This window comes from Mauremys mutica, chromosome 2, assembly GCF_020497125.1.
Source record: "Mauremys mutica isolate MM-2020 ecotype Southern chromosome 2, ASM2049712v1, whole genome shotgun sequence".
NCBI lineage: Eukaryota > Metazoa > Chordata > Testudines > Geoemydidae > Mauremys > Mauremys mutica.
Genome location: NC_059073.1, coordinates 45,420,407 through 45,445,294, shown reverse-complemented (window position 1 = coordinate 45,445,294; position 24,888 = coordinate 45,420,407). Strand labels below are relative to the sequence as shown.

The 24,888-nt window shown below is 41.6% G+C and overlaps 1 protein-coding gene across 9 annotated transcripts in view; it reads right to left on the bottom strand.

Annotated features, from left to right (window-relative positions):
• The window catches only part of RAD54B (RAD54 homolog B), a 131,012-nt gene that overhangs the window by 106,010 nt on the left and 114 nt on the right, over window positions 1-24,888 (bottom strand). For 5 of the 9 annotated variants that reach the window (XM_045007509.1, XM_045007501.1, XM_045007502.1 and 2 more), the window contains exons 2-3: window positions 18,042-18,195; window positions 16,727-16,907 (exon numbers count right to left, since the gene is read on the bottom strand). In XM_045007509.1, coding sequence (XP_044863444.1) covers window positions 16,727-16,907; window positions 18,042-18,195 — 335 coding nt within the window. Of the gene's footprint in view, window positions 1-16,726; window positions 16,908-18,041; window positions 18,196-23,790; window positions 23,806-24,563; window positions 24,602-24,705; window positions 24,885-24,888 lie in introns of those variants that run through there. The other 4 variants (XM_045007505.1, XM_045007504.1, XM_045007506.1 and 1 more) reach the window with 4 other exon arrangements.

Sequence of the window (24,888 nt, the reverse complement as noted above, 5' to 3'; positions counted from 1 at the left end):
GTGCTAGGATCCGGAGCGGCACCATGAAGACAACCAGAGCCGAGACCTCGACCAGTGCTGAGAATGGGACCGTGCCGAGGCGGGGACCTGTGCTGAGGTGGGGACTGGGGCCAGGATGGTGAGCGGTGCCACAAGTCAGAGCGACAGCGTGAAATGGATCGGTGCCGGGACTCAGAGCAGTGCCTTTTTCTCGGTGCCCAGTAGCAGTGCCTTGGAGGTGCAGATGGATTCAACATTGCCGTCTTTCCCAGTGACGGTGCTGCATTCAGTAGTGCCAGAGGCTTGTCGCAGAGAGCCAAGGACCACGGTGCTGTCATGGCAATGAGGTCCCTCGCAGCCTCAAAGGCGTCTGGGTGGATGGTAGCCCCACCTCTTCCACCATATGACTTAGGGAGTCCAATGGCACTGGAGACAACGGTCTCCTTTGCGGGGTCGATTTCAAAGGTGCCAGCTCCAAAGCTCTCAAGGATGCGCCCCACTGGCCGACTCTAAAGGAGTGGGTCTTGAAGGCGGTGATCCGCTTCTACCCTGCTTCTGGTGCCGCTCCTGTGGCGCCGGGGAATGGGACTGGTGCCAGACAGTTTCCACCGGCTTCAGCACCAGGGAGCGGCAGTGCCATGGGTCTCTGTGCCCAGAATCCTTCAGTGGTGCCGCTTCTGCCACAGATACCAGAGCGCTCCGCACCGATGAACTCGGTGTCGGGTCTTGCCGTGCTGAGGTGGATTGCAGTCTCAGACCCGCCTCCATAAGGAGCTATTTTAAACAGAAGTCCCACTCCTTTCTTGTTTTAGGGCAAAACCCTTTACAAATCCTGCACCTATTGGCTTGGTGTGCCTCCTGCAGACACTTTAGACAAGTGTTGTGGGGGTCACCCATTGGTATGGGTTTATTGCAGGACTTGCAGGGTTTGAACCATTACGACCGTGGCATGCCCTGAGTCCCTAAGGGGAGACAGGCAGTCAGGGTGGAGGGGAAACCCCCATTCCCAACAGCTAAACACGACTAACACTAATAGCTACAGCGAACTGAAAGGCTAGGAGAACGAGAGGAGAACTTGATAAGCAAGCCACCACATTTCCAATGACTGTCACTGGCAGTAAGAAGGAACTGAGGTGGCACCGAGTCAACAGGGTCATATATTGAGCAGCAAAGAGGCACCACGCCAGCGGGCTCCACAGCTGACCCGACGGGTGATGCTAGAGGAAAACTTTCCGACGACTGTGCATGTGGTGCGCACACACCTAACTGGAATCTATATAAGCAAGCACTGGAAGAAGCAGCTTAAAACACCTGGGGTTCCAGGAACTCAGGGGCTTAGATTCCCCTCATGGCAGTCCCATGGGAGGGTAGGGGGCACCCCACTTGATCTGTAACAGAAGTGCAGACAGAACCCAAAGAAATCTAATTATCCCCAATAAACCCATACAGTAGAAATACCTGATGATTAATGGTACTGAATACAGGTGATAGAGCTAACATTAATAGTAAGAAAAGCCATTTCAAATCTAACAGTTAACACTCCATCGCACGACTAACACTGTCTTAAGACCTGCAGCTAGACCAAATGATGAAAAATTCCACTCTGAGTAGGTGTTCATGGAGTTACAAAGGAAATCTTGAGACTAGGCAATGTCAGACCATTAATAAATACCAAGAGTAGGTTTTTGGTCATGGACTCATTTCAGCCAGGGTTGCTTCCTTCCCTCTAAAAAGAAAAACATCAATGATAACTTTCACCTAATAGCAAAGTGCCTTGTTGATGTATTCCACAAACCTCGAGAAGCTGTCAGCCTAAGCAACCACAGAATTTTGTATGACATGAAAGTGACCCTAAACAAAAGGAAGCAAAGGTTGATCAACGACAAGCCTCACACTCCCAATCTTTATCCTGTCCCAAATATTAGATCCAGACTGTGGCCAGCTCTAGCAAATTAATCAGAATCCACATGACACAGTCCCATGGTTGTCATAGTACCACGAGACCCTCAGCCAACTCAGAAAAACCATCATCTGCATAGACACTGATGCCACTAAGCACTATCAGTCTTGGCAACTCCATTATTGTTACAATTAGTAACGGCAATAAATTCACCAAGGGGCTCTGATGTGACTCTTCAGCAATGTGTACACCAACTCTTGATCTCATCTTGGGACTTACATTCAAGATGGAGACTCACAATCACATCTAGTTTAGGGGCAAGCAGTCTCCTGTAACTGAGGCCAGAAACAAACAACACAGTTACACTACATTCCCTGATACTCCCTCTATGCAGAGCCAAATACCCAGCTAAAGATTACTGCACCAATAATGGTCCTGTAGTGGCATCCAGCTAGGTGATCTCAGTTGCATATGCAAAGTCAGGAACGACAACCTTAAGTCATGGGGCATGATTATTAAAACACTCTCCTTCCAGTGAAGAGCATGATTTGAGGAGCCAACTCAGCAATCAACTAGCACCCTAGATTCCTGAAAGTAAACAGACAAAACCAATGAGATTAAAATCAAACATGACACAGGTTTATGCGCACACTTTTCTCCTGCGTCATCTTACTTTGCCAACCCTGCACAAACAATTACCCTCCTCCACTCAGACTACTGTATTTCTAGCACAGCAGCAATATTCAACACGGTCATTCTAATGTCAATGAAGAGACAGTCACCACAGCTGAAAATGTGCTACTGCTAGCCAGAACCAAGCTAATACATAGGTTGTGGGGGGAAAAATAAAACTTTACTTTTAAATAATGGAACACAATTAAGTTTAACAGCTTTTGAAATAGGCCTTCTACTCCTGCACACAATATTGCACATCCAAACAAATGCCAAACAATATGAGTCTCTTGCCTCCCCCACAAGAATGACTGTTACTGTCAACATAACAAGCCCCTGTACAAGTCTATCTGACAGATCAAATTCAGAAAGGAGGCAAAGGAAAATTTAACAACCTTTCTGGATGGACCACTCATATCCACCTAAAGCCACACATCAATATCCCCCAAAACAAATATGGACTCTGCAGTCAATCCTCACAAGTCTTGTTGTCCAGGGAACAGCACTATAAATTAATCTACTACAGGGGTTGGCAACCTTTCAGCAGTGGTGTGCCGAGTTTTCATTTATTCACTCTAATTTAAGGTTCCGCGTGCCAGTAATACATTTTAACGTTTTTAGAAGGTCTCTTTCTAAAAGTCTATAATATATAACTAAACTATTGTTGTATGTAAAGTAAATAAGGTTTTAAAAATGTTTAAGAAGCTTCATTTAAAATTAAATTAAAATGCAGAGCCCTCCAGACCGGTGGTCAGGATCCAGGCAGTGTGATAGCCACTGAAAATCAGCTTACGTGCCGCCTTCGGCACGCGTGCCATAGGTTGCCTACCTCAATCTACTATATGGGGATTTGTTTCAACATTACAAAATTTCCTGTACTGTGCAGACAGTGCAATATAAAATATCCAAGTTTATTTATTTCTTCTTACATGTATTATAATCTATTACAATTTTTCCTATTTTTTGTTTGTTTAGCTAGTTACCTGAATATTTACATTATTTGTACAGGACATTTCCTTGAATTGTGCCCAAAATTTAATAAATTTATTGCACAGCTTGCCTGTACAGTGCAGCCAAATGTATTCTGAAATAGTGAGATAGGATACAATTTTGCATGTTAACAACATAAGACTATTCAAGAAAAGGAGCTATCACAGCCCTCCTTGGCTGAGCAGCAGTTGACTCAATTGCAGATTTCTAGGCCAAGACCTGCTCAACCTAGTGCAGAAGGACATTAGGCCCCTCAGAAGCCTAAAGAAACTGAAAAGCGAATGATCAAAGAAAGATCAAAAAAAGAACATGTGTTTCAACTGTGGACAGGAAGAACATTTCATAGGAGACTGTGAGAATATTCCTAACCCCATTTACTGCTCCAACACCTGATCAGCAGATATTCAAGGTGGCATAAACTCAAAGTTAAAAGAGAAGAACAGGAGATTTTCCCCAAGCAAAGCTCCCTGTTGGAGGATTTGTACGAAGAGTACAGACAGCAATCTTGCAGGTGCATGGAGTACAAGTTAGATCTCAGGAGAATAATCTTGAAGAATCAGCAGCTCATGCTACAGGATTTGGAGACACTGTCTTGTGATGAGGACAGCATACCACATGAGTTTCAAACTCCAAGTCCACGGCCTGGAAGACCAAATGCCCAAGATTCTATTCTCATTGACTGGAAAGCATACAGCACATGTGATTCACTTTCTGATGTCTCGCCATAGACCAAGTCAGAATGAGGAGAAGGAGCAGAACTACGAGACCCAACTATACTTGCAAGAATGGCCAAAACTCTTCCCGTCAGATGAGATTTTAGACAGGAAGGATAAGAGGAGAGGAGAAGGTTGGGGACAGCTAGTGAGTCCCTGCACTCACAGAAACTGTGCTTTAGAATCCACAATGAGATGGGCCACACAGGAGTATAGAAAATGTTAGAATTGGCTAGAGGTTGATTTTATTGGCCTCGAATGACCTGAGTGGTGGAGAGGAAATATCAGATCTGTAAGATCTGTAAGCGTCATATCAGACGGAATGCTACTGTAGAAAAGCCTGTCAAGCTTTTGAACATTAAAGCATCTGTTCCAAAGATACCAGAGGTAGAGTTGTTGGAAGAGACTCAAGTAAACAGGAGATCTCAACAGAAGGAATCTAATGCAGGTATGCAGGCTTCACACAATCTTCATTTGATTTGACTCTGCAATCTGAACTTAAGACACTGGCCGAGGAATTTGACCCAAACCAGAGTACTTCACTTGATGAAAATCAAGGGAAATTTCATGATATGAGCACTTCGCTGCAGCTAAGGTGAATCTGCCTATTCCCATCACAACATCTGTGGAGGGTAGCACAGATGTGGTGAGACTGCCTGACCAGTTAGAGCTAGAAGTCAACCCAGTCAAACTTGGGGACTAGTCCTTGATTCTGTACTTTTCTGGAGACCAAGATCCCCAAATGATGAAGTATCACTGCATATACCTTTCTTTACTACCTGACTTTGCAGACACATGTAGATAGGACATTATTGTGGGTCACAGATGTCATCAGATTGCAGGGATGTCAATTGTTTAAATAGGAGCACAACCGACATGCCATATGTTGCAGTATTTTACTTTCTTTGGCCCAAAGAAAGGGAGAAAAGCAATGGGGCGGGGGGAAGACAGGGATTTTAGTTGGCATTTTTTAGAGTTACCTATAAAATTTTGTTTGAGGTCACCCCCTTTTACCCTCTGAGAGCTGAGCCAACCAGATCTCAGAGGGGAAGATGAGAAATATAGGAATTGGAGACAGCCTTGTGGACTTAGCAGCTGATTGACATAGGACCAAGAGATGTCTCTGCTATGAGTGCTGGGTCTCAAGACCTTTGCTGCTTTGAAAACAGGTTACAGATTTTTATATTACCAGCAACTGAGACCCAGGGCTGGAATGCGGCTAGCTGTGGAGATCCCCAGACTGTTTGTTTGCTTTACAGGATTCTGAATTTTTTGGATAAGGACTGAGATGCTACCATTTTTCTCAAGCTCTGAAGAGTCCAAGTGACACATGCTACACCTTATGGTTGCACTATAAAGACTGAGAAACCCTCTCTAAAAAAAGATTAGCAAGGAATGCGTGAGAGTGTGTGCGCGCGCTGAAGTATAAATTCATAGATTCAAAGGCCAGAGGGACCATTGTGATCATCTAGTCTAACCTCCTGCATAATACAGGCCATAGAACTTCCCCCAAATAATTGTTGCTTGAACTAGCGCATATCTTCTAGAAAAACATCCAATCTTGATTTTAAAAATTCCAGGAAACGAGAATCCACTGCAACCTTTGCTAAGGTGCTCCAATGGTTAATTATCCTCACTGTTAGAGAAGTTATGTTGGAACTAAATATTTAAATATATGTAACAGCAACAAAGTGGGGACATCTGTATAAAGACACCACGTAGATTTATTGTCTAACTCCTCTTGTTAAAAGTTATTCACAGTATTCCAAGTACTATTTACAATGCTTCTGTTCATTAATGTTTGTTTATTAAGAAGCTGACTGGGAACAGCTAATTATCAGGGTTTTACATACAATAGCCCTGAGGTTTAACTTGTAATGCTTTCTGAAAAGTCCTGAAAAGACAGAACTCTGATTTGTACTTCAAACTGAGGTGCAGGAAGAAGGAGAACATAACAGAGTTGTACATACTATTACTTTTGACATTCCCCTACTACATTACACTTACACTGACATTAATCCTTCACACTTGCAGTTTACAAAATTACTAACTGTCTTCATGACTAATATTAACAAGTGTGGCAGAATTTGTGGATGACACAAAGTTGGGAGGTATTGCCAGTATGGAAAAGGACTGGAATATCATACGAAGAGGCTTGGACGATCTTGAAAACTGCAGTTATAGAAATGGGTTGAAATTTAATAGTGCAAAGTACAACGTAATGGATTTAGGGATTAACCACAAGAATTTCTGCTATGTTTTGGGGACTTATCAGTTGGAAGTGACAGAGAAGGTGAAAGCCCTGGGTGTATTAGTCCATCACAGGATGGCTATGAGATGCCAAATGCAATATGTCTGGGTCTTAGCTATCTTTAGTAATTTTGTATCTGCAAATTTTGCCACCTCACTATTTACCATTTTTTCCAGATCATTTATGAATATGTTGAATAGGACTGGTCCCAGAACAGACCCCCTGGGGGACACCACTATTTACCTCTCTCCATTCTGAGAACTGACCATTTATATCTATCTTTTGTTTCCTATTTTTAACCAGTTACCAATCCGGGAGAGCACCTTCCCTCTTATCCCGTGGCAGCTTACCTTGTCAAGGCTTTCTGAAAATCTAAATACACTATATCCACTGGATCCCTTTGGTCCACATGCTTGTTGACCCCTTTACTAAAACCATGTTGACTCTTCCTCAACAAATTATGTTAATGTATATGTCTGACAATATTGTTCTTTATTATAGTTTCAACCAGTTTGCCCAGTACTGAAGTCAGGCTTACAGGCCTGCAATTGCCTGGATCACCTCTGGAGCCCTTTTTAAAAATTGGAGTCACATTAGCTATCCTCCAGTCATCTGGTACAGAAGCTGATTTAAATGTTAGGTTACAGACTACAGGTAGTAGTTCTGCAATTTCACATTTGAGTTCCTTCAGAACTCTTGGGTGAATACCATCTGGTCCTGGTGACTTATTGCTGTTTAATTTATCAATTTGTTCCAAAACCACCTCTAATGATACCTCAATTTGGGACAGTACCTCAGATGTTACCTAAAAAGAATGGCTCAGGTTTGGGAATCTCCCTCACACCCTGAGCCGTGAAGACCAATGCAAAGAATTAGTTTCTCCGCAATGGCCTTATCGTCCTTAAGTGCTCTTTTAGCACCTCGATCGTTCAGTGGCCCCACTGTTTTTTTAGCAGGCTTCCTGCTTCTGATGTACTAAAAAAAATATTTGCGATTACTTTGAGTCTTTGGCTAACTGTTCCTCAAATTCTTTTTTGGCCTTCCTAGCTGTATTTTTACACTTCATTTGCCAGAGTTTATGCTCTTTTCTATTTTCCTCACTAAGATATAACTTCCACTTTTTAAAGGATGCCTTTTTGCCTCTCACTGCTTCTTTTACTTTGCTGTTTAGCCACAATGGCTCTTTTTTTGTTCTCTTATTGTGTTTTTTAATTTGGGGTATACATTTAAGTTGAGCCTCTATTATGGTGTCTTTAAAAAGTTTCCACGCAGCTTGCAGAGATTTCACTTTTGGCACTGTACCCTTTAATTTGTTTAACTAGCCTCCTAATTTTTGTGTAGTTTCCCTTTCTGAAATTAAATGGTACAGTGTTGGGCTGCTCTGGTGTTTTTCCTGCCACAGGGAAATTTAATTCTATTATGGTCAGTATTACCAGCAGTCCAGCTATATTTACCAGATCCTGTGCTCCACTTAGGACTAAATCAAGAATTGCCTCTCCTCTGGTGGGTTCCAGGACCAGCTGCTCCAAGAAGCTGTCATTTAAGGTGTCAAGAAACTTTATCTCTGCATCCCGTCCTGAGGTGACATGTACCCAGTCAATATGGTGATAACTGAAATCCCCCATTATTATTAATAATTATTGATAATGATTACTAATAATGATTAGAGATTATCATGTCTCATCTCCCTGAGCATTTCAGTCACTCTCACCATCCTGGTCAGGTGGTCGGTAATGTACCCCTACTGCTATATTCTTATTATTAGAGTATGGAATTTCTATTCATAGAGATTCTATGGTACAGTTTGATTCATTTACAATTCTTCATTTGATTCTACGCTTTCTTTCACATATAATGCCACTCCTCCACCAGCACAACCTTTTCTGTCCTTCCGATATATTTTGTACCCTGGTATTACTGTATCCCATTGATTATCCTCATTCCACCAAGTTTCTGTGATGCCTATTATATCAATATCCTCATTTAATATGAGGCACTCTAGTTCTGGCCTATTATTTAGACTTCTAGCATTGGTATATAAGCAGTTTAAAAACTTGTCTCCTTTTGGCCGTCTGCCATTACACGATGTAACTGAATGGGACTCTTTTTTATTTGACTGTTTCTGATCAGACCCTGCCTGTATTTTATCATTTTCCATCCGCTCATCCTCACTAGGACATAGAGATTCTCTATTAATAAATCCTCCCCTAATGGATGTCCAAACCACGTGCTCTTCTGCACCTGTCGGCTTTCCCCCAGCGCTTACTTTAAAAAACTGCTCCACGACCTTTTTAGTGTTAAGTGCCAGCAATCTGGTTCCATTTTGGTTTAGGTGGAGCCCATCCTTCCTGTATAGGCTCCCCCTTTCCCAAAAGTTTCCCCAGTTTCTAATAAATCTAAACCCCTCCTCCCTACACCATCATCTCAGCCACACATTGAGACTCTGCAGTGCTGCTTTCTAACTGGCCCTGCGCGTGGAACTGGGAGCACTCCAGAGATAATTTTTGCTGTTAACAAGCATGTTATTTTAAATAAATAAATAATTTATAGAGGTGAGAAACAACAGACCTCAACCCTACTGTCCCTCTGCAAATTTGTGTACACGGAGTCAATCCCTTACCTCTCTCTAAAAGTGCAGTTTCAAAAAGTTCAATGAATAGAAGATAGTTGGGTGCAGATTAGATCTGGACAAGGAGAAGAAGTCTGGAGATAAATGTGAGACGGGAGGGACAGGCAGTAGAAAAAAAAGTGGAATTATTTGAGCAGCATATTCCAGAAGTCTTGAGGTCTTTCTGATTTGAGATTTACCATACCATTCCCTCACTAGAAGAGAAAACCTATAATGGCAGCAGGCCATAAAAGAGACCCAGTTTGGGAATAAGAACCATTCAAGAAATATATGTTTGCTGATGATCTTTTAAAGAAAGTCACACCAGTGAACTGGTGGAAGTCACTTAAGCCAGGGGTCTCAAACTCGATTTGCCTTAGGGCTACTCCTCAAATCCTCCCAGCAGGCCAATAATGTCACTGAAGATGGTGTTCACACCACCTCCCAGCCCATTTCCCACCCTTTTCCCTCGCTCCCTTGGCCTCATGTCACCCTGGCTCACTGCCCGGCAACTAGTGATGCTGCCTCCATGGATGACTCTGCCCAGCAACTAGTGATGGTACCTCTGTCTCTCCCCCCCCCCAGCCAATGGGAGCTGCGGGGGCAGCGCCTGCAGCAGACAGCCGGCAGCATGGGTCTCCCCCCACCAAGCCAGCAGCCATGAGGGTTGAATGAAAGAACTTTTTAAAAAGTTTCCACAGGCCACAGTGGGGAGGTTCTCAGGCTGCAGATGACCTGCGGGCCAGGATTTTGAGACCCCTGACTTAAGTACTTGGATTCAGAGACTGCTGAAGTGATAATCTCACTTTTAACAGCAGTAGATTCTTCTGATGGTGTAGAAAGAATATTTTCTCTCTTTGGACTAATTCATTCCAAATTGAGAAATTGTTTGGGACCTGAAAAAGCAGGAAAGCTTGTTTTTCTTTTCCAGATTATGAACAAACAGGAAAATGAAGGTGAAGACGACTGAGTTAGCTGCAAAAGCCAATATTTTAAATTTCTCATGTTGACCTGGCTGCCATAGTCAATTTAATTTTTTTTTAATATTTCATTTAACTATTTTAGTTAAAAACAATTTTAACAAAAACAAACCTGATTTAAAAAAACTTGAATGTTTAACTAAATTCAAAAATTCATTTGCTGGTTTTGTTAAAATATTATATGTTTGCTGCTGAAAAAAAATCCAGAATACATAATGTTGTTGTTTTAGTTAAATAAAACAATTTAAGTGTCTGTCTGGTGATGTTCTCCTCATAATACAGCATGGCAAGAATATTAGTGACTAACTTGTTGAATTGGAGATAGTTCACCTCTCAATGACTTCATAAATATCTGCTTCAATTACCTTTGGTAAATGAAATAACTAAACAATCATTCATTTTCTGATATAGCTGTAAAACTAATCTGAAAAGTTCTCAAAATAAATCACTATTTAAAAATGTATAGTGTGTTCCTTCTAAAAATGAAACCTACATCTATCTCTGAGTTGTACAAAATATGTATTAAGGTTATACCAACCAACAAGAATGCACTTTTATGTAGAAATCCATGATTAAATCGAGTCTTCCCAACTAGTGATTTAAGGATTTAAATCAATTTGATTTCAATCAAATCCACTCTGGTTATTTGGGCTACCACATCCATATTTCCTGACTTAATACAAAATATGTATTAAGGTTATACATACCAACCAACAAGAATGCACTTTTATGTAGAAATCCATGATTAAATCGAGTCTTCCCAACTAGTGATTTAAGGATTTAAATCAATTTGATTTCAATCAAATCCACTCTGGTTATTTGGGCTACCACATCCATATTTCCTGACTTTTCTCCACATGCACACGTATTTCAAAGAAAGTTAGATATGCTTAAACCTGAATTTACAAGTGCTAGAGTGCAAGATGCAGCCTTTTGTGCTGCTAACTTTCACAAGGTTTGGGGAGTATTCGGAGCATGGCAAGGAGTATATTTTTCCTGATCACCAGTGACATAAGAATAAATTTGACATATTCCATTGTGAGAAAGAACAACTTATTTACCAATTTTTTTTCTTAATTTTGAATAACTATTTGGGTTTCACTTTTCCCTGCTCTTTCCATGTTATTTTTATTGTATTGAATATATTTGTCAAGATTTACCCTGGAGATTGTATGTTGTAATCATTCTAGTCTCACATTGAATTTACAGTACAGTAATACTTATTTCATTTTTTCTTTATAAAATTTAAAAGCAGTAAATCCTTGTAAAAAGTAATTTGAAAAACATACATTTATGAACTATCTTCCTTCATCTGAGGTTCGATATTGAATCTTCTGAATGTCCAGTTATGTTTTGTCCTATTGTTATATTTCAAGTTTCCTTTTAAAGCTTCCATTAAAAATAGCAGTAAACAAGTTTAAGATATGCTTGTGTTTTTGATTCACGCTTTGTAATGCTTTCTATGTGATTTGTATTTATTAAACTGAAAGCCTGATTTAATTTAAATTTCTCACAGTTCAGCACAGTGATTTGAATAAGTCCCCCTAGCACACACTTGAGAATAATAAAAAAAATTGTTTGACTCACTTCAGTTTTCCAGCTGAATACAACTGAAGAAATTCCATGAAAAAAAAAAAAAGATCAAAAATATTCAGTTAAATGTACTGTTCAATTAAAACTGATAGAAACAATTCGTTTTATGATTCTCACTTCAAGATTAAGAATGTTGTTTTGCACAATTGCCTAAAGACACTGATGTATATCCACTGACACTCCAAATGCAAGTTACTGTCACACTGGTTACAAGTGAAACTTGACAGGCAATTAGGACAAGGCATAAGACTTATCAAGCGCAACTAGATTCTCCCTGATAACAGTGCTGAGTTCAGAAGCTAAGAATTTTCATACTGGGAGATATATCACACTTTTTTCAAACAAAGATTTTTTTTTTTTAAATTACCCAAACTTCTTGCATAAGAACACTGCTGCCCAATGTGAAGACACTACACTAATCTGGAGGCAAGGAAGAAGAGCAATAAGGGCAAGATTAAATAAACTACTGGATTCCCCACACCCCGCCTCGCTGTCTCCCCTCCACTTCTCCAATGTAAATGTGATCTAGCTGGAGGCCTTCTTCTGAAAAGCCACCTTCTATTTGCGCAGCTGCCCCAAAGCAGCTGGCTGCTGGAGCAGTTCATATGAAGAGAGCTGTAGTGTCAGATACCAGTTCTACAAATCAATTTTCTCTTCTCTCTGCTGCCTGGTTAGCAATGAAAGTATATTTGGCATGGCCCCCAGGAATTCTCAATGTATACTACTTCCAAAGAGCATGCAAACTTTGAAATGCAGGAGAAAGGAAAAGCCAAAAAATAAATAAAAGAGAAGAGAGAAACCTCACCCACTCTTCACCAAAAAATAATAGTAATCAAAAGACAGAATGTTTCCAGATAAAAGGAGAGAGAGAGAGCACATCACTCTCTCAGGACATCAAACAAACGAATAAAGGGTAAGGTTTCCCATATACAAATGGGTGGGAAGAGTTCTAACAAATAAAATTTATTTAGGCTATGTCTACACTACAGCCTAGGTCGGCATAACTTATGTCACTCAGGGGTGTGAATAAACCACACCCCTTGAGTGACATAAGTTACATTAACATAAGCGCTCATGTGCACAGAGCTTCCCCATGTGACATCACATCTGCAAATGGCAGAAGCTGTTTTATTATGCCAATGGGAGACCTCTCTCCCATCTACATAGAATGTCTTCACCAGATGCGCTACAGCAACGCAGCTGTATCAGTGCTGCTGCAGCACTGTACATGTAGACATGCCCTTAGTCTCTTCATGGCACTTACCACCCAACAAAGCCCCTCTAAAATTCACAAGTATTATCACCTCATTTTCCTGATGAGAATTGAGGCATAGGTAACTGATTTGCCCATAGTCATATATGAAGCCTGTGGCAAAATCAGAAACTGAACAGACTTCCCAAGTTCCAGTCCAAGACTTGGACTGCAAAACCATCCTTTCCCTTCTTCATTAAGAACTGCCCACTCCTGCTACCTCCTTTGGATTGATTTAGAAGTAGCACTTATTTATACTAAGATAGTGCTCAGAGGTCCTGTTATGTAGGAAGTCACAGCACCAAATGTATTCATTCACTAGTAGCATTGTTCTAAGTCAGTGGTCCCCAACCTTTTTGTGGCCAGTAGCACATTCACGTTTTCAGAAGAGTGTGGTGGGCTCCAACAATTTTTCAAGGCTTATTTTGTATTTGTACATTAAATATACAAAAATTCATATTTAATATACATAATATATGAATCCATAAGAAAAAAAGGGTAATTTTACATGTAAAAGGTATTAATAAATTTGGCAAATACTCTTTCACCTTTACCATGTGAATTTGCTCTTTATCTACCTGTAAGAAAAATTAAGGCATTTTTACAAAATAAATATCATAAACAGTTTTCATCTTATTTATTTTTAAAAAGTTAAAAGTTGTTGAACTGCTGGTCCAAATATATTTTCTTTATTATTCTTACTTTAACATAGACTGAATCCTGCAGCCCCAGAGTTCTCTGTCCCCAGCAGGGGCGGGGCCGCGGCTTCTCTCCCCTGCTGGGCACTAGGCGGGCACACATAAATGCCCCGGTGGGCGACATGGAGCCCGCGGGCACCGCGTTGGGGACCACTGTTCTAAGTTTTCAAAATGTGCTGCTAGCACATTTTAACAACTAGTCACCATGCTTTGTTATTATGCAAACTAACTTAGCTGCCAACAAATTGTGTCCTATGTTCTGAATACAAAAAAGCCCAAGTTACACTACCACACTTTGCCTCTTCAAAAGAGACTGATATTCCAACAGTAATGATTAAAAAAAAAGTATCCTCCAAAACTATGTATTTTTGAAGGAGCATCATATTTTTCACTAGTCATAATTATACTTAAATGGCTTGTTGTGTAATAGGACCTTTTTGTCAATCTGCACCTAAATATTAAAATTCAATACAAAAATTCTTCAGGGTTGTGTGTCTGAGAACATGCATGTTTTAATCAGGAAAATTTTCCAGAAAACAAGTACATAATATTTTCAGTCTAAACTAAAGCTAGAAAGGCAAGAGTTCTTTTATATAAGCTTTGAGTACAGTTTTTACATAGATGCTATCTAATACAATTGTATAAGTTGCAGAAAAGGGGTACAATGAAAATGTGCAGCTGGAATGTCAATTTTCACGTTTTAGAAGATTTAATGCAGTGCATTCTCTGGGAGCGGTATCAGAATGACCATCTAAATGAACTCAATTGTTTCAATGTCTACAGGTGCTTCATAAGAATTTCAATGGAAACTGAGGCATTTATTTGCACATTCTCCTGCTGTGTTTGAAACCTAAAACACACAGCAGCATTGTGCCAGTACAGAAGAAACAAAAAGTGAAACTTACTAATCCAGCTTCATTGTCCAAACTGAATGATATGTAGGTAACAAATAGATATGGTAGAAGAAATTAAGATTTGTTAAATTGTTTTAATCGTCTAAAAAAAAAAACTAGCTTTTACTAATAAAAATTAAATTACATCATCACGATAATATCCCTTTAACCAAACCAAACTGATTTTACCACTTGGTTAGAAAATTCATATATAAATTCATTACAGTCAAAAAAAATCTATGGAATCTGATTTTCATGACCGGTTTCTATTATTTTTGAGTTTCATAACAGCAGCAGCTTTAACAAAATAAAATTGATTAAGTTTCATGCTCTGACTGAAGTTTATGACTTACATCATTTATATAATTGTTGCAATAGTTGTGCTGAGTAGCAGATGAAATGGTACAACTGGTAGGACTTATATGGGTACCTTGGAAAATACAGGATACTGAAAACAAATTAAGTCTTGGTAAAGTCTGGATCCAAGGATATGCTAGCAGAAACTGGTGCTTGTATCCCAGTAATAGTGATTACTTTAAGCAGTATTTATAACAACAAAATAAAGCTCTTCTTATATAGTGCTTTTCATCAGTGCTTTACAAAGGAGGTCAGTATCCATTTTACAAAAGGAGAAACTGAGACACAAGAGATGAAGTGACTTGTCCAATGTCACCCAGCAGGCAAGCTGGGAACGGAATCCAGTGTCCTGCGTTTTAGTCCAGTGCTCTATCCATTAGGCAACACTACGTTCCTCTATTCACAACTCTATTTCAGAAGTACTAACACGGATCTCCACAGAAAATCTATGCCAGCAGTATTCTCCCTTTAGCACTATGACTTCCAGTGGGAATCTTTCACTTCTATAGCAATTTTTGTGGGGGAGTCTGCTGACAGAGGTTCTTCCACAAGTATATCATTTTGAAGCATCTGCCAGCGTGCAATTTAATCGACCCAGAGAACACAAACACTGAACATGCACTTACATCATAGAAGACCATAAATTACTCAAAACCAAAAAAAAGTTGTTCTCTGGCCACTCTTCTTACCACACACAAACACTTTAAAATTTGTGTTTAAATTATAAGCATCAGAAAGAACAGGTGTTAACGTGTAAGACAGGTAAATGTGAGGGTCTTAAAAAAGTTGAGCAGTCCCTTTCAAACAAACCGAGGTTTGTGATTTTATTGTGAAAGCCTAGATCACCATAATCCATGAGGACAAAACAATAATTTCTAACCACCATTTTCACAGTTCCTTGCAATCATTACAAGACACATCAGGTAAAGACTCAAAAAAACAAAGTACTGAAAGAAGCCCCTAACTGCTCCAAAGAAGTCAAGTGATCATATGCACCAACATATATTATGAAGTTCTGCAAAAATGTTAGCAAAAATGTTAAACAATCACATCAGTTACATTTTATAATAGGGTTGAACATCACTTTGTTAAATAAAGACTTGATTACAATTCCAATGGTTATAAAGAGTCACAAATTGTAGTTTAAATTATAAACAGTTGTGGAATTTTTTTTTAAATGGCAGGCCCAATTAAACACACTACACTTAAAATAATAAGTTATTATTAATCATTAAATTAAGTCAGAAAAATTAAAAATAGTAACTTAATAGAAAACAAAGTGTTAGGGCTTGTTTATACGTGAAACGCTACACCAGCACAGTGGCAGCATTGTAGGGCTTCAGTGTAGACACTACCTACGCCAACAGGAGGGGTTCTCCCATCAGCATAGGTAATCCACTTCCCCAAGAGGCAGTAGCTAAGTCAACAGAAGAATTCTTTGGTCAACCTAGTGTTGTCTACACCAGGAGTTACGTTGGCTTAACCATGTTGCTCAGGGGTGTGGACTTCGAACATCCCTGAGTGATGCAGCTGGGTTGACCTAACTTTTTAGTTTAGACCAAGACTTAGAAAGGTGGCACCAAAAGCTGGTCTCCAAGAATCTCACCACTTTCTTTTAGATCCCCCACCCAATAAAAAGGAGAGGTTGAGGAAAGCAGTGTATTTGAGCAACTTTAATTTTTATTTTTATTTTGGTATTACAGGAGATAATGCTACCACTACAAGACTTTAAGCATTTATGCAACATTCATGTCATGTCAATGAGTAACAAATCAGCCTTATGTTTTTCAAATACTTCCAAATTATATCACAGCAACTTTAAAAAAGTGGACTCTCTTACCTGCTTTAGTTCTATTTACTTTTTTCATTCCAGCAGCCTCACACTCATTTTCTCCATTACACTTTTCCATGGAGCTTATTTCTCCAAGAGATTCCACAGCCTGTGTAGAATTTATATTTATACCACATATTCTAGAAAGAGCTCTTGTATGCCCAGAGCCGCTCTGCTGTTTCTCTTCTACCTACAAAAACAGAAATTCAGGATAGCATTTTCCCAACCCTTAATGGAAAAGTGAAAAATCTGCTTTTCCTTGAAAGACGTGTAGTTCTTTTCCATATTTAAATGTATTACAGAAAATACTAGCTCACACTTTACAAAAATATTAAAATCTAAATTTCTCCTGTTGCCATTTTAAGAAAATAATTAGGTACTACCCACATCCAAACTTTAGTAGCTCTCTGCAATTTTGAAGTTTGGTTATACAGGTCAGGATTAATCATTCCTTCTCTGTGGTAAGTTTGCAAGTCACTCTAGTCCAAATTCTGCCACCCTTTACTTACACTGAATAGTCCCATAGATTTTCAGTGGTACCAACTGAGAAGTAAGGTACTATTCATGCATAAGGATGGAAAAAATCAAGCCTCTACTGTGTATATTTGTGTGTATACACACTGACACATGCAAATAAATAAATGTTCTTTTAATATAAATGGCCATCTGCAAAAGCAGCAACTTCTATTTGTGAATTTTATTCAACAGAAGCCTTAAAATTAAGATATAACTTAGATAATATTTTTACCTCAAGATCCCAGAGACACAGAAAAGGTTTTCATCTTGAGGCCAAAAGACCAAAAACATCAAGACACCTGATCACGGCCTTGGATAGGCCAAGAGACTACTTACACTTGATCTTAGCTCATAAATGATGACATACTGAACTTCTTTCTACGTCAGAGGCTTTGCTGTCTTGTCGCCACACTATGACTCAGTGTATTGACATTTTTTAATTACCCATCTTAAGAAAGGACCTTCTTTTCTGAAATGCTTTTGCCAGGATATTCAAAACATTTTACAGTTCAACCTCTCAGTAACCCAGTGAAGTATAGGCCAACTCTGCAACCCATGCATTGGCTACAGTAAGACATATATATGCTGAATTCTGATACTTTTTACTCATATTGAGTAGCACTTTTACTTCAGCGGTGAAGTTGGAATAGTAATGGGACTATCTGAGGAATAAGGTGCAGTTCAGCATGACAAAGTCAGAATCTGACCCATTACAACTACTTGCATGAGTAAGAACTAATTATTGTTGGCATATTTTAGTTGTGGTGCTGCATAGCTAAATGTTTCCCCATCCCATTTTCCTTTTTACCTCAGTCGACTTAATTTCTGGGACCAGCTGTTCATTTTCTTTCTTCAGACAGATGGTGTTATTTTTTCCTGGGGGTATAAACCTTGGCTTTTTAGCTGAATTCCCTAGACGTTGACTTGGAGCTGCTGATCGCCTCATATTTACTTCTGCCAGTCTGAAAAACAGCAGGTACAGAAGTTTTTTGTGGCAAGAACCTTTAATGGCAGAAATATTTCAGGATATCACTCAACATGCACATCTTAAAAATTCAAGTATCTATCACAGTCTGTATCTCAGATCATTTCCAAGAGTAATTTTAGTTGTCAAGTTTAACATACTATATGTACAAAATTGATGCAAGATGTTCAAACAAGACACGCAACTACCGTAATTAAAAACAGAGAAATGGAAATAGCAAACTGTATCTTTGCTAATCCACACTGTAGGACTCAGTCATTAACATTTCCACTTTCACCTAAGAAGTCAATGATGCACTTTTCAAGAGCAAGAGGTACTTTAGGGATGAACAGTATACAAATTACTTTTCTACAAACTGTACATGGACTAATAAACACAGACATTTGGGAATGGAAACTGCTCTTGTGCCCTTCACAGCTAATCTTGAAAATCCATTACTGTACTCATAAACAGAGTACTGAATGTTCAAGATGAGCATCTGAGATTAGAATTCTGCCTTTAATAATCAATTAAACTGGTTGTGTAGACTCCCCGTATCAAGATGGGAATAGAGCTGGGTATAGTCTCAGCTCTATATGCACTGTTACAATCCAGACATCTACTCTGTATCCTTTATTTCCAGTAGCACCCACAGCGTGCTAGTTGCTTTCCAAACATCAAAGGTCATTGTCCACGCAGATGAACTCAAGACTATAATATACTCCAAGAAGTCATTCTGATACAGAATACTTGCAGCTGTTGCAACAGAACTTGAAGAAGATAATGTGTTTTTACTATAAAAATGTTATGTGGCAATACAGGGACACAATGTATGGGTTAAAGTTTTGTTTAATTCTCTGAGATTATTTTATAATTGGGTTTCCAGAATTATTTGTTTTAATTACATGACAGACATTGACCAAGAATACAGTCAAAACTCAGTAGGCCTCCATGTGACACAAACATCTCTGTCCTTTTGGGAACAGGACACAGACAGTTTTGGTAGCCACTGTATACTCCAGTGGCACAAATTTTTTTTGCACTATTTTGCACTCTAGTGGTCTACTAGCTGCACAGCAATCCTTCTAAGAACATTCACACAAAAGCAATTAAGAGGCTACTGTTAAGAAAAAACACTTCTTAAAAGATTTAGATACAAAAATGCTTAGCATCAATGACTGTTTTATAATTGTGGTTTACCTAACTAGTCAAACAGAGTGCATGTATGAAGCTACTGGCAGACCTACACCTGGATGGAAGAATGATCACCATTTGATTTCACCCTGTATGTTAGTCACTTTCAGTGTGGTTGAACCAGGGCCACCCAGAGAGGGGGGCAAGTGAGGCAATTTGCCCCAGGCCCCGGGCCCCGCAGGGGCCCCCCACGAGAATATAGTATTCTCTAGTATTGCAACTTTTTTTTTTTATGGAAGGGGCCCCTGAAATTGCTTTGCCCCAGGCCCCCTGAATCCTCTGGGCAGCCCTGGGTTGTACTAGGAACCACTCTTATTTAAAGGGATATCTTTGCTTTTCCCTGATCATATTCAAGATTTGCAAGCCTCTTCTTATGGCTCTACTGATGCAACCAGCAGCTACCTTTCTTGTATTTATAATGATTCAATATCAGTTCCTTTGTTGCTGTTAAACTTAAGAACCTTTAACAGGCTCTCATGCAGGTATCTTTATGCATCTATGGAAAGATTTAGGTTGACTGCATTTTTTTTAAAATGTACTATTTTTACAGCAATGAAAATGATACCAGTCAACATTATTACAAGTTATAAGGGTTATACTTCACATATTATCTATGTTTTCTTAGGACCAGGCTTCTTTTAAATTGTAAGCTCTGGGCAAGGATGTCCTTTACTATTACTTCTGGGGGAATTCTGTGCCACTGTGCATGTGTGGAATTCGCATCCCCAGAATTTTTTTTTTTCCTACAGAAAATACATTCTGCCAGAGAGGCACTGCAATTATGCCTTTCACCCATGAGGGGATGCTGTTGTGCCAGAACAGAGGGCAGCTGCTCCCATGCAGGAGCAGACCTCCATGGGTAGGGAGAAGAGGCTGCCTTCCTCACAGCGCCCTGCCTGTAAGGCCAGGTGAGGAGGCATGAAATATGAGGGGCACAGACAAAGGGCTAGTGGGAAGACAGACTGGGGCAGGGGCTGAATGGGAAGGGGGTGCGGTGCCGCATGAGGATGAGGGAAAGAGGTGGCTGAGTGAGTGTGCAGGGGCACATGGGGACAGGGTGGAGGAGGTGCAAGGACATATGGGGATGGGGAAAGGCGGGGCAGCTGAATGTGGGGGCAGAGAAATATGGAGATAGGAGGTGCATGGACACATGGGGACAGGGGCAGATATGCCTGACTGACTGAGAGAGGCAAGGGGTCAGCCAGGGTCAGCATGGGGGGGGGGGATCCCGAACTCCCTAACAATGCCCCCCTCCCTGCAAAAAAACAAACAAACCTGTTTCATACTTCTCTCACCTACATCCAACAATCCACCATGTTCACTCCTAGGCTTCTTTCCAGCAATTACTTCCCTCTCTCAGTTCTTCCGTTACCCCTTACTCCCACAAGCCTTTCCATTACTTCTGAGGGGTGCGGGAAATACGTTTCTGTATTAAAGTCTAAATGAATTATTACTCAAAGTTCTTTCTTAATATGCCTAGTAAGGAATTTGTCAAAAAACATTTCCTGAATCTTTTTTGTTGTCTGTATTGTTACAGACATACTTGCTGACAGGTATTTTGAAATAAATTACCAAAATAATTGAAACTGGTGTGAGTATATTGTGTTATTTTGACAAATAAAATATGCAGAATTTAAAAATATTGTGTGCAGAATTTTTAACTTTTTGGCACAGAATTCCCCCAGAAGTATATTATATATCTGTACAACCCATAGGACATTTTCAATGCTATTATAATATTACTTTATATATATATATTGTATATTGCAAAGCACAATGTAAAGAACACAGAGAAAAATATAAAAAGCAAGAAAATAATTTTACACTAGCTCACTTTTTCTCAATGTACATACTCCTACTTTACTAAAGCAATCAGTGAAAGAATACCCTATATGTACAAATACATATGAATTTTTAGAATACAACTGAGCAGATCTGTACAGATACATAAGGTTCCAGGCCTGTTAGAAAAATTCCCATATTGGAACGGGTCCTTCTCCTGCAACTGACTGTACGAAACAGCTAACAAGAGCAGCATTAACATCTGGATATCTCTTTTGGAGAATTCTCAAAATACAAATCATCAGAACTTTGGAGTACTAGACAAAAGGAAGCCACTAATTTTTTCATCTAGATGTATAAGAAGCAAACAATACTGGATATTTTGGGGCAGGACCAGAGTACAGGTAACTAGGTGCATTTTCTCCAGTGTTTGTCTGAAAGATGGCTTGCAATGTTATTCATCTTTATAAGCATTCATTACCATTGTATTGCAAATTTATAAATCAGGAAAGAATGTGAGTGGTCTTGTTTCAGTTGATTATACTCAGGGTTTGGCTACACTTGCAGCTGTACAGCGCTGGGAGTTGAAGCTGTCTTCGTACAGCTGTGTAGGAAAAGCGCTGCAGTGTGGCCACACTGACAGCTACCAGCGCTGCAGTGTGGCCACATTTGCAGCAGTGTTGGGAGCGGTGCATTATGGGCAGCTATCCCAGAGTTCAAGTGGCTGCAACGTGCTTTTCAAAAGAGGGGGGTGGGGTGGAGTGTGACAGGGAGCATGGGGGAGAGAGAGAGTGGATTTTTGGAGCTGACAGTGTCAGCTCCCTGCCTTGCAAGTTCCGACCCCTTCCCCCACCCTTCTCTCATTCACTAAATGCAAATAGCCTTTTGTTTTTTTCCTCACAGACCAGATAAGCAGCTGCTCCGAAACGGACCTCCCACCCCCGCAAGCCGTGCTGCTTCTCTTCTCAAGCAAACACTAGCTGTGGACATTCATCCCCCTGCCTGCCTCTGCTCGAGCAAACAATAGCTGTGTTTGTTCTTTAGATAAGCAGCTCCGGGAGCCCCGAGTTCACAACAAAACAAAGAGAGGCATCACAACAAAACAAAAGTGTTATCTTTACTTAAAAGCATTATGGGAAAATTCCAGAGGTCAGTTACAGTGTAGTAAGATTAATCACTGTTTACACTGGCACTCCAGCACTGCAGCACCAGCGCTGTTCTCTTTATTCCTCTCGTCGAGGTGGAGTTCAACCAGCACTGTAGCCAGGGAGATACAGCGCTGTATGTGCCTTGCCAGTGTGGACGGGGAGTAAGTTACAGCGCTGTAAAGCCACTACCAGCGCTGTAACTCTCCAGCATAGCCAAGCCCTAAGGGCCGACTTTAGGCCGATTCCCCCAAATCGGCCCTGCGCCTAAGAGGGCACCGCACCCAGCCAGAGCGCGGCAAGTCCTGTGGCCCCACAACCCAGGCCGGAGCCGCGGCAAGCCCCACAGCCCCGCTCCTCCTGCCGGAGCGCGGCAAGCCCCACAGCCCCGCTCCTCCTGCCGGAGCGCGGCAAGCCCCACAGCCCCGCTCCTCCTGCCGGAGCGCGGCAAGCCCCGCGACCTGCTCCCCCGGCCGGAGCGCGGCAAGCCCCGCGACCTGCTCCCCCGGCCGGAGCGCGGCAAGCCCCGCTCCCCCGGCCGGAGCGCGGCAAGCCCCGCTCCCCCGGCCGGAGCGCGGCAAGCCCCGCTCCCCCGGCCGGAGCGCGGCAAGCCCCGCTCCCCCGGCCGGAGCGCGGCAAGCCCCGCTCCCCCGGCCGGAGCGCGGCAAGCCCCGCTCCCCCGGCCGGAGCGCGGCAAGCCCCGCTCCCCCGGCCGGAGCGCGGCAAGCCCCGCTCCCCCGGCCGGAGCGCGGCAAGCCCCGCTCCCCCGGCCGGAGCGCAGCAATCCAAAGTACCACTGAAGACTCAGAGCACCGCCAAGTGAGTACAAGCCCCACGAATTAGGCCCCACACTTGCTAAGCCGGCCCTGGTTATACTAGTCACATGTACCTAAATGTTCATGGGAGCGGGGCCTTAAATGTCATGCAAGAATGGCCCTTATACTATTGCACTGCCCAGTTTGTATTTTTTAATATCATGAAGGGAGCAGACACCATGTTCAAGATGTTTATATAGCAATATTAGACAGCAGATGGCTCACCTTCCCTACCCTAACAACAACATCAGGTCAAAGCATTGTATAGAAATAATAATCAGGAACATCCAAAATAGGTACAAAATACAATGCAATTCGGAGTGCACTGACCTAACTTGATCTACCCACCTAACTGGGAGTAACTTCCAGCTATCACCTCTTGAAATAGTGCAAATTAATCTGGAAAGTTTGCGTTATACATGGTATGCACATTAGATGTTTAAAAGATAGCCAAATACTTAATTTTAAATGAAGTTCATTGAAAAAGAGTTTTCAGGGTCAGTGCAGTTTTAAAAGATTCTACCACAACAAATCAGGAGAATCTGAGATTTTGACAAATTTCATTTTATACCCCAAAACTTTACAAAAGGTTTTAATCAAAAGTAATGGGTATGGACTGTTCAGGAACAGAAACAAGTAGATAAATATATAAATCACCTTCTTATCAATGCCTGAGACTGACATCTTTGATAGCAGCACTATTTCTTATTGCCTGTAGTAGGTGTTCAAGACTGGTGCATTACTTTAATTTCAGTTTATATACATATATCTGGAAACACACATTTACTTGGTTATGTATCATATACCTCAAAACAAAGAAAGGTAGAGCTTATTTCTGATAAGAAGGCAGAGCATGTCTAATTTTACAGGACAAGTGGCTGGAAGAGAACTGGGAAAGAACGTTACGGAGGAGAGGTGACTGCCAATATTCTCATACTAAGGGCATAGCCACTTAGCATCCCGGCCCACCCACATCTGAGCCAGGGTGTAGTGCTGCCACAGCAGCCGGGAGCATCACTCGGGTACCTGAAATCCAGGACGGAGTTATGCACCCGCCCTTCAGAAAACTGCGCTCCGGCAACTCTGCCTTGCCATTTTCTGTGCTGCCCCATGCACGTGCCCAGCCCAGCAGGTGAAACCCAGTGTCTGGGGGTACCAGGGCTAGGAAGAGGACGTGGCATCTGGGGAGAAGCTGAGCTAGCACTGTCTGTCATTGCCCCTCCACCCAATAGTCAGGGCCTACCAAAATTTCCATTCCTAGGTACGGCACTGTCTGAAACACACACGGGCATGCAGAGAACACACTAGCTGCCCCTTTTCCCCTCTTAGGCCTCACACTCCGGTACTGCAGTAGGGGTGCTCCAGAGACCTGCAAGATTAAAAATTAGCCAAAGGAAACGTCGCTTTACTGATCGGCTGCGCGAACACACCCTGAAGCCCAGAGCAGGCATCGCCCTGCAGGGGATGAGCTGCTGGGCCGGGCGGATTTGTCACAGGGGCAGGGCTCAGCACCCTCCGCCAAGCCAGTAGCTTGTTACAAGCACCCTCTGCTCCCCCGCCCCCGGCACTCACTGCCAGACGCCGCCTCCTCAGCCACTGCGCCCCTGCCCCACTCACGGAGCGGTGCGCCCAACTCAACCGTCCCGCCGCAGCCACCGGCTCCCGTCAGCCACTTGCCGCAAAGCGCATGCGCTCTGCTTTCCTCCCACCGGCCATGGTTCAACTGCGCATGTTCCTGTCGCCCAGCCTCACTTC